The sequence below is a fragment of the Orycteropus afer genome, unplaced genomic scaffold (genome assembly GCF_000298275.1).
Source record: "Orycteropus afer afer isolate SDZICR_OR568_19922 unplaced genomic scaffold, OryAfe1.0 scaffold00490, whole genome shotgun sequence".
Lineage (NCBI taxonomy): Eukaryota > Metazoa > Chordata > Mammalia > Tubulidentata > Orycteropodidae > Orycteropus > Orycteropus afer.
The window spans coordinates 416,807-426,858 of record NW_006922077.1 but is presented as its reverse complement, the minus strand read 5'-3'; the positions used below and the strand labels follow the sequence as shown (position 1 = coordinate 426,858).

The 10,052-nt window shown below is 49.3% G+C and overlaps 2 protein-coding genes across 2 annotated transcripts in view; one reads left to right on the top strand and one right to left on the bottom strand.

Annotated features, from left to right (window-relative positions):
• ITGA7 (integrin subunit alpha 7) overlaps positions 1-5,213 on the top strand; it is a 21,926-nt gene extending 16,713 nt beyond the window's left edge. Inside the window, exons 23-26 of the mRNA XM_042782852.1 lie at positions 2,072-2,185; positions 2,416-2,514; positions 2,597-2,722; positions 4,983-5,213. Of these exons, the coding sequence (XP_042638786.1) occupies positions 2,072-2,185; positions 2,416-2,514; positions 2,597-2,722; positions 4,983-5,213 (570 nt within the window). The remainder of the gene's footprint in view (positions 1-2,071; positions 2,186-2,415; positions 2,515-2,596; positions 2,723-4,982) is intronic.
• A 1,027-nt stretch (positions 5,214-6,240) lies between these two features.
• METTL7B (methyltransferase like 7B) lies at positions 6,241-8,630 on the bottom strand. The gene is made up of 2 exons (XM_007955076.2): positions 8,133-8,630; positions 6,241-6,477 (listed from the first exon to the last, which is right to left on the bottom strand). Exons 1-2 carry the CDS (start codon positions 8,628-8,630, stop codon positions 6,241-6,243), a joined length of 735 nt encoding a protein of 244 aa, XP_007953267.1.
• Positions 8,631-10,052: the final 1,422 nt, after the last annotated feature.

The following is a 10,052-nucleotide window of genomic DNA, read 5'->3' as shown; positions in this document are numbered from 1 at the left end:
TATATATTTTATAATATTCACATATTTTACTTATGACATCTTTAAAGACTCCATTTCCACACAATGTCATATTCACAGTTACCAGGAGTTAGGACTTCAGCATAGCTTTTCTGGGGACACAATTCAATCCACAACTCCAAGAGGTCTCTGGAATAGTGTGAATTCTGTAATTGTTGCTCTCTATCATGTAGATAGTCCTGCCTTCCTCATATGCCTCACTGCCTTTGAAGGGTCTCCTTTTCTAGTAAGAAGCTTGAAATGGATGCTTTTACCTAAAATTAAGGCAGAAGGCATTGTTCTTAGATAAATTGACTAAAGACTCTTAAATTGATCAAAAGTGGCAAAATAAAAGATGGGTTGAAGAATCAAGACACTCTTAAAGCATTCTTGTGTATATGGTTTGTGGTAAATGTGGTGGATATAATAGGACTTTTAGGCAAATGGATCATTAGCTGGTGATTGGGCCAAATGGATGTTTGTCAGGCATGGGAGAGACAGAGTCTGAGTGCTCTCTCCCCCTAGCAGTACCTGGGGCAGCCCCCTCCTCCTTCAGTGAGTTTGGTTTTGGTGCAAGAGTGTGGCTTTGCCGAATATGGACGTGGATTCAAATATCTGCATCATCATTTACTAGCTTTGCTAGCTGTGTGACCTGAGGCAGGTCACCTGGCCTCTTTGAATGTCCTCATTTGAAATACGGGGATGTTGGGCAATCTACTTCCATAGTGATACTGCCTCTGAAACTTAAGGAGGGGTTGCTACGAGTTGGAAAAACGATTTGATGGCAGTGAGTTTGGTTTTTTTGGAATGATGTGCACAGTGCTTTGGTAGTGCAGATGGTTAACATACTCAGCCACTAACCAATAGGTTGGAGGTTTGCGTTCACCCGAGAGGTACCTTAGAAGAAAGGCCTGGTGATCTTCTTCTGAAAGATCAGCCATTGACAACTCTGTGGAGCACAGTCCTGCTGACACACATGGGGTCACCATGAGTTGGAGTCCACTCAACGGCAACTAGTTAATAGTATGCACCTTGCAGGACTTTTGTGGCGCTTAAATGAGGTAAATGTCTGTTCTGGTTACCTAGTGCTGCTCTGACAAGAATATACCACAAATGGGATGATCTTAACAAACAGGAGTTTATCCTGTTACAATTTGGAGGCTTTGAGTCCAAGTTGAAAGTGCCAAGCTCTAGGGGCTGGGTGAAAGCCCCTCAACCTTGAGGTCCAGCTCTGCCTCCTGCTCCTGGCCCACTGGAGCTAGAGGTATTTCTTCACTCAGACAGCTGCTGGCTGCTGAGGCTGCCAAGCCCAAGGATGACAAATAAAAAGGCACAGTTCTGATGTTACCAAACCACATGGCAGGCCATTAATTTAAGTCCATTGTAAGTCCCAAGGTCTGCCGAGCATGACAGGCTGCTAAATAATGATATGGCTACATGCACGGTCCAAACATTCCATAAACTAGAGACCATTCTCAAAGATGCTTCTTATATATGGGAAGCAGACCACTTGCCCAAAGCAGCTACTCAGCTGCTTGTGGTAGATCCCACCATGGAATTGATTGCCAGTCTCATCATGGGGAATAACCAGCTGCCCAGCCTCTCAACCAGGCCCAGCCAAGTTGTCACACAAACATAACCACCACAATGTTGACAGATAATAGGTGCTTAATAAATGGAGCTGTTAATAGATACCACAAGCATCAGTTAAGGGAAGCCACTATATCTGCTGCTGTAAAGGAAAAAGACCCTTCCTCCCATCCATTTCAATGCCAGATAGCCCAGATTTGGGTTAGGCCACTATTTTCGATTATCCGGGTAGACCACAGTGATAAATTTGGGAAGCCGTCCTGGAGGAGGGGAGTTTGAGGCCAGGTAAGGAAAGTGGAAGAGATATGAGTGAGGAGCAAGGGGAAAGGGGGTCCAAGGTGGAAAGGCTCCTAGAGGGATGGCGTGAAGACTCCGGACTGGTTCTGTGTCTGGGTGAGCATATTTTTTAGGGGTTCCGGGCCCTGAGGCAGGCTCAGCAGGGTGAGATCCAGCAGCTCAGAGCCCTGCCTGTCTTTGTCCCCAGGACTGTGCCAGGGGTACAGCTAATTGTGTGGTGTTCAGCTGCCCGCTCTACAGCTTTGACCGCGCGGCTGTGCTGCACGTCTGGGGCCGCCTCTGGAACAGCACCTTCCTGGAGGTGAGGGCTCCGCTGGGACCTCAGACTGGGCTTCCTCTTCCATAACTGTCCCCTGGGACTCACTTCTGTCCTCCAGCTCCTCTCTGTCCAAATGCAGCACATCCTTAACCTAAGCGAGGTAGAAACACCCTCTGTATTGGACACCATCTCACTTACAATTTCAGGAGCTGGATGGAAGAGGGGCATCATGGGAACATTTAGGAGGAGGGTCTTCTTCCTTGCTCTCTTAGGAGTACTCAGCTGTGAAATCCCTGGAAGTGATTGTTCGAGCCAACATCACGGTGAAGTCCTCCATCAAGAACTTGCTGCTCAGAGATGCCTCCACAGTGGTGAGCTGCAGGGCTGGGGGAGTGGGGGCTTTTCTTTCTCTTGCTCCCACCTGCTCTTGTTCCACTAACCCCTTAATCCTAGATTCCAGTGATGGTATATTTGGATCCGGTGGCTGTGGTGGCAGAAGGAGTCCCCTGGTGGGTCATCCTCCTGGCTGTACTGGCTGGGCTGTTGGTGCTGGCACTGCTGGTGCTACTTATGTGGAAGGTGAGGCTTGGGGAGGATGATCAGTGGGGGTTGGGCTTCCCTGTCAGCAGGTGGCTTTGTGTACTGTGGTTCTCTCACCCACCCACTCACTCGTTTATTCAGCAAATAGTATTGAGTACTTATCCTTCTATGTACCAAGAACTCTATGTGGCCCTAGAAGTTTCAAAGATAAGTCAGACGCAGATCTTGTCCTCAGGGATTTTATGGTCTAGTAGGGGAGGTCAGCTCTGTAGTCAAGGACAAGGCAAACCCAAAACTCATTACCATCAAGTTGATTCCAGCTCACAGTGACCCCCATTGGGATTTCGAGGCGGGACATCTTTATGGAAGTAGATTGCCCTGTCTTCCTTCTGCAAAGTGGCTGGTGAGTTTGAACCACCAACCTTCTGGTTAGCAGTCAAATGCCTTAGGCACTGTGCCACTGGAGCTCCTTAAGGACAAGACAGAAAGTGCTAAGAGTTGAGAAAGTATATTGGCAGTTCAGAGGATGGAAGGATTGAGAGGATTTGCCCTGGAGCTGGACCTTAGAAGAAGATGGGGTGGTAAGATTTCGATTTGTAGAGATGGGGTTGGTGGGGTCTGAGCCTTCCAGAAGGACCATGGTAGGCAGAGTCATGGAAATAGGTAAGTGTGGTCTGATTTAACTTTATTGTGGCAGGTAGAGTGGAAAGGAAACTGAGGCAAATAAGGCCAGTAAGTGTGGAGAACTGCCTCCAAGTGTGAACTTAGAACCAACACATACCGGACTCTACATGGAACCATTCTTGTACATACAGAGCTGCATGTAGAATCACATTTGTGTCTGGGGTGCAACATAAAAACTCATACATATACATAGCATTACAGAGAATCACATATGTCACTAGGGCTTGTACCTAGAACCACATGCCACATCTGGGTCTGTATGTGGAACCATGAATGTCCTTGGAGTCATACAGGGACACCCCCCCCAACACCTAGTCCATGGGACCCTTCACAGATGAACTTTGGCAAATGTGAGTCATCAGTGTACCAGGTGTCTGGAGTACCCAAATTGTTGGGAACCTGAACAGTTTAGGGGAGATTAATGCCTTCATGAAACTGACTCTAGGATCTCTGCTCCCTGCTCCCATGGAAGATGGACACAGATAAGGGCCCCATCTTTCTTCAGTCTTCCCATCCTCTGCCTCTTTTGTCCCCCTTCCCCCTCAACATCCCAGTGTGGTTTCTTCCATCGAAGCAGCCAAAGCTCGTCTTTTCCCACCAACTATCATCGGGCCCATCTGGCTGTACAGCCCTCGGCCGTGGAAGTCGGGGGTCCAGGGACTGTGGGGTAACTGCTGTGTGTATGCACATGTGTGTGCGTGCAAATATGTGTGTGCATGTGTGGGTATGTATGTATGTGAGTATAAGTAGAGCTCCTAGCATTCAGGGGTCATGAATGTACAAGGTGAAGAAATGAGCTTGCATGAGGATGATGTGAGTCCCAAGAACTGAGGTGGGAAGTAACGAATAAGGGGGGAGGTTATAAGGGTGAGTATACACAGGTTTGGGCATGCACAAAGGGTTGGGTGGGCCCATGGAGTGTGAGCATGTGGGCGTGTGGGGAGGTACCATGCATGTCTTTCCTATGGGCATGAGTGTGCAGAGACGATTATGCAAGGAGATGCTGTGCAGGAGTATGAGCACGTCTTGGCAGTCCTGAGTGTGAGTATGCAAGGGCCACATTTTCACCTTAGCATGTAAGAGCCAGCATGTTCATAACTTAGGGAGGGGCTAGAGTACTATGTTCATGGATGAATGGGCCCTGTCCTAAGGGGGATGCTGCCTACTGTACAAGTATACAGGGTATGTATGTGTGAGGCTTTAAAGGAGTCAGTCCAGAGGATGCAGGAGTCTAGAAAGCTATTTTCTTCATATATCTTTTGTGTTCTGAAGGGTACTACTGGGTCTCCTAAAAGCTTGAGTGAGTGGCAACCTTTGGGGTTGGAGATCCTGCTGTTATACCTTCAATTCCCTATTTCTGGGGCCAAGGGAGATGTCTTTGGTCCTGTACCTTGGGCCTCCCTTCTGGTCTCTGAATGTGAATGAGAACCAGGGATCCAGCACTGATGGTGGGGGCTGCTTACTCACTAGATATTGTCTACTTGACCTCTTTCTGCTGCGGTTAGTTCTTTGTGTGCCAGGGATGGTGAGGGCAAGGAGCTGTGCTGTGCTGGGCGTCTGCTCCAGGGGCCTCAGCCCTGTTGGCCCTTCATGGTCTGGCCTGATGTCCTTACAGATGGGATTCTTCAAGCGGGCGCGGTACCCCAAGGCCACAGTGCCCCAGTACCACGCGGTGAAGATCCCACGGGAAGACCGGCAGCAGTTTAAGGAGGAGAAGACGGGCACCATCCTGAGGAACAACTGGGGCAGCCCCCGGCGGGAGGGTCCTGATGCACACCCCATCCTGGCTGCAGATGGGCACCCTGAGCTGGGCCCCGAAGGGCATCCTGTGCCAGCCACTGCCTAGCTTCCTCTGTCCCAGCCTGGCCTGTGGGTCTCTTCTACTCCTTCCCTAGAGATGGCTCCTTGGGATGAGAAGGGTACAGTGGGTTGCTGGTGTCACATCAGGATTTGGTAGGATCTGCTTCCTCAGGCCTGTGGACCTCTCCCCACCCCCACTAGGATCACCCCCACACTTTCCCTGTGAAATGCTGTGCTACAAGAGGGGGTAAATCGGGGATGGGGCTGTGGGATGGGGTGAGAAGGCAAGGATGTTTTGACTTAAAGGTGCAGAGAAGGGATCATAACCCTTCTCTTTCCCATTCACCTGGCATAACAGAGCCCCAAGAACCTGTCTCCCCTAAAGTGCCTTAGCTTAGAAGGCCAGGGAGGAGGATGCATCGCTGACTCAGGGGATCCTCCCTTCATATTTCCCCTCTCCTGTGACCTTAGTTTGCTTCATCAGTCTAATGGGTTTTATCTATTTAATAGAAAAAACATTTGGAGACAAAAACTTTTGGCTGATTTACTGAGTCTTTCTCTCTCATCCCAGGGTCTCCAGGAGAGGCCTGATTTTTCCATATCCCTATAACTCAGACATGGGTGCTAGTGGGAAGGACGGGTCTGGTAGTCTGGCAGGGATGCACATACCAAAACTTTTGGGGCCAGTTCCTAGAGGCACGTGGATGTGAAGGCTGACGGAGGGGAGGGGGACTTTACCATGGGAGTAAGGGAAAGGGATGGGAGCTGGCAGGTGTGCAAGAGTTGGGAGATGCAGTCCAGAAATTGACAGTTAAGGATATGACAAGGTACAGATGTGAGTGCTCTCTCTCTCTAGACAGGATAGAAATAAAGAGTTTTTCACTGTGGAAGGAAGAGTTGAATTTAGAAATTCCCACTGGCAGAGGTGAGAGAGAAGAATTAGGGAGTGGTAATGTCAATGGCTTCCTTCTGTTTATATCCGCTCAATAAAAGAGACTTGGTCCATGGGTGGGATTGTTCTGACTGGGGTCAGGAGAGGGAGCAAGTGACTGTCTTGGGGGTTTAGGGAAGGGTTATTTCACAGCCTTTCCCATGATGTGAGGCCCAACGGGTAACCACTTGATGGGAGGAGGTTGTCGCTCCATTTGGAGTTCTCTGAACTGGGCGCTCTCCAGATCCTTCCACGTCTCTCGGGTGAGGCAACAACCATCCCCAATGTGTTTCCAAGTGGGTTCAAAAACTTGCTGCCACATGAAGGCCCAGCTTCCACGTGGCTCAGCCACATGCTCCCAGAAAAAGAACACTCCTCCCTGGGAGGGAGGAGAGAGTTAGTGTCACCTATCTGCTCTAGTCCACTCCTTTCCTCCAACCCACGTCCACCGCACTGACCAAGCATGGTCAAGCCCCTTGGTGAAGTGGAAGTTGTTGGCCTGAGAGTTTATGGAGCAGAGTCTCCTGCTGCTGACTTTCTGCAACCCGGGCTCCTGCCCTCCCATCCAAAATCCTCGTAGAGAGCATCACATGACTGAATGGGGATTATTGGTGAGATCTCTAAGGATCTGCCTCAAAGACAGGAATGACAACATAGGTGAGGGCAGACCAATGGGGAGCTGGAAAAACAGAAGTACATATTTCTGTATACAGAGATGCATGCCTTGACCTCTGTCCCAAGACTTAGATGCATGGATCCAACAGCTTCCTGGGCATCTCGGGAAACATACCAGTGAGCTTCCCAGGGAAATCTTGGACCCTACTCCTGACTCAAGCTGGATTTCCTTAAGCTCCTCTCTCCTTGACAGATTCTCCCCAGGTGACCTCATCCACTCCCAGGCTCTGAATTCACCAGCTACAAGCTGGTGACTTCCAAACCTTATCTCTAGAGGACATCTTTTCTTGAGTTCTAACTGCCTAAATACATATTTGGCTTTTCTGCTTAGGTGTCTCAGAGGTAGCATCTGGGTGGTGCAAATGATTAAGCACCCCACTGCTAACCAAAAGTTTGGCAGATCAAATCCACCCAGAGGTACTGTGGTGACTCAATAGCAACTTTTTTTTTTGGTTGCAGTGGCACCTCAGACCTAACAAATCTAAAATGTTTTTCTCCCCAGCCTTCCCCATCTCAGCAAATAACATTCTGACCCAGTGCCTCTCCCAATTGTTTATGCTAGCAACTTAGAAACCATCCTGAACTCTTTTTTTTTTCTATTCTCAGTTCAAAATCTTTTGTGTTCTGCTTCCCCTAATATCTCCACCTAGAACTCTCTTACTTTCCCCAATTCCTTTAATTACTCACCCCCCCCCTTAGTCCCTGAGATCTCAATGTAAACATCACTTCCTTCAGGAGGCTTCCTTGATCCCCTTTCCTGCTCCTCACTGAAGTAGGTGACACTCTTATGTGCTTTCACAGCACCCTCTTCTGCCTCCCTGGTCCTATTTCCTATTCATCAGCAGATGCCGGTGGAATGGAGTGTCTAGTGTACTGAAACATGAAACTCCCCATCCTGGGTCCCCTGAAGGACCCTGGGTAGCACACGTGGTTTACAAATGGCTGCTAACCTAAAGGTTGGCAGTTCAAGCTCACCCAGGTTCTCTGCAGAAGAATGGCCTGATGAACTCTTTGCCTAAAGATTACAGCTAAGAAAACCCCATGGAGCAGTTTTATTCTGCTACAACACATGGGGGCTTCATGAGTTTTGCTTTTGGTTTTAGTTGGGTAACCTGAGGAGTCCCTAGGGGAAGCAAGCAGCTAACAAGGGTTAGTGGTTTGAGTTCACCCAGAAGCACCTTGAAAGAAAGGCCTGGTGATCTTTTGAAAAATCAGCCATTGAAAATCCTATGGAACACAGTTCTTTGATACACATCAGTCCAAATCAACTCCACAACAACTGGCTCTTGGGTACCCTGAACACTGGAGCCTGATGCCATCTTTGCTTGCCCCATGCCAATACCCTTCCCATCTGCTCACCGGCCTCAGCACTCTCTGGACCTCCTGTAGAACTTTCTTTGGGCTCTTCACAGAGCACAGCACCAGGGTACAGACCACCACATCCATGGAGCCATCAGCCAGTTGTCTCATGTCCTCTCCAGAAGCCACCACAAACTGCTCATATTTGAGGTGCTTGTTCTCAGCCATGTTTTTTGTCAGAAACTTCTCAAAATTAGGGTTTGGGTCCAGGCAGGTGATCCTGCAGCCTGGTGGGTAGAACTGGAAATTGGCTCCTGTACCACAGCCCAGCTCCAGCAGGGCCACCTTCCCAGAGACCCCTGCAAGTCCCTTAATCTGGCCAAAGAGCTCCCGCTTCTTGCTCTCCATTTTGCGGTTGGTCTTGACAGTCAGCACGGCCATCAGGTAAGGGAAGTAGGTTTTGCACAGGGGCTGCCAGCAGCCTAGTAATGCCAAGAGGTGCAGGGGCAGGGTTAGGAGCAGCACCAGCAGCTGCAGGAGCCGGACAAGGGCATCCATGGCAGACTAGCTCTGAGTGGTGCTTCTGTGGGCACTGGCTTTTTCTTTCTGCCTAGCCTTTGCAGAGTCCCCATCCCCCTCCACCGTATGATAGGACTTTGTCCCCTGACTCCTGTCGGTGATTTCCTCTTCATCAGGGTGGAGTGGGTGTCTGGAATTCCTCCAGGGGGCGCAGGTCCCATAGGTCCACAGGCTCTTCAACCTGTTTTATGTGGGTGAAGGGACAGGTGGTCCCAATGCGTTCTGAATTCTGGAGCACTCTGCCTAAAGCTGAAGAGGATGGGGTGTGCTGGAGAGGGAGGCAGGAAGGAGAAAAGGGGATATGTCTCAGACCATGTCAGCCAAATGCTGGGGGCAGAGCTGACTCATGGGGCATCTCCTGGCCTCATTCTGTAACCAGGCTTTGCTCAGGTTGTGCAAGCTGGAAACTGGCTGGGTTTCTCAGGCATAGCCTCAGGGATCTGTAAACTGTAATAGGCCTTTGACCCAGAAGGAGACCAAACAGAGTATTCAGAGTAGGGCCTGATTGGTCACAAGGAGGGAGGTTACTGGTTGAAAGAAAGGGATTTTCTCAACTGGCTAGGTTTTATTTTTAAATCAAAGTCTTAGGGTCTTAGAAATAAAGCAAAGAAGAGAGAAACAGGCAGAGTGCAGAAGAATCAGGATACATGGGTTCTAATCTTTGTTCTGCCATTAACTTGCTGTGTTCTTTGAGGCAAGTCCTTTTACCTTACCTTGTGGGCTTCAATTTCATATCTGTAAAATGAGGAGATGAGAGATTGGAGGGGCCTAGCACAATTTCTCTTGCTCCCATATTTATGCTCTAAGGAAAGTGGGGTAAGCAGCAGGCAGCAGGTGTCCCTAGGTACCCTCAACAAGGGTACCTGAGTCCCAGCCCATGTCAGTACTCTGGAGGCTTTAGGAACAGGCCAGTGGTGGCCATTGAAGCAAAGGTCAGAGTTTTGGGTCATAGTTATCTGTGGTAGTTAAGGTTATGTGTCAACTTGGCTGGGCCTGGTTGAGTGGCTGGGCAGCTGGTGGTAGTTATTCCCCATGATGAGACTGGCAATCAGCTCCATAGTGGGATCTGCCACAAGCAGCTGAGTAGCTGCTTTAGGGGTATGGTCTGCTTCCTGTACATTAGAAGCAGTTTTGGGAATTGTCTCTAGCTTTTTGGCACACTTGGATCCGGCATGTAGCCCAGTCGTCATTCAGCAGCGTGCCATGCTCTGCCGATCTTGGGACTTTTAATAGACTTAAATCAATGGCCTGCCGTGTGATTTGGTAATATTGGGACTGTGCCTTTTTACTAGTTGACATTGTGTTTGTCAGCCTCAACATCCAGCAGCAGTCTGACTGAAGAAAGCCTCCAGCTTCAGTGGGTAGGGAGCAGGAAGCAGAGCTGAAGCCTAAGCTTAAGGG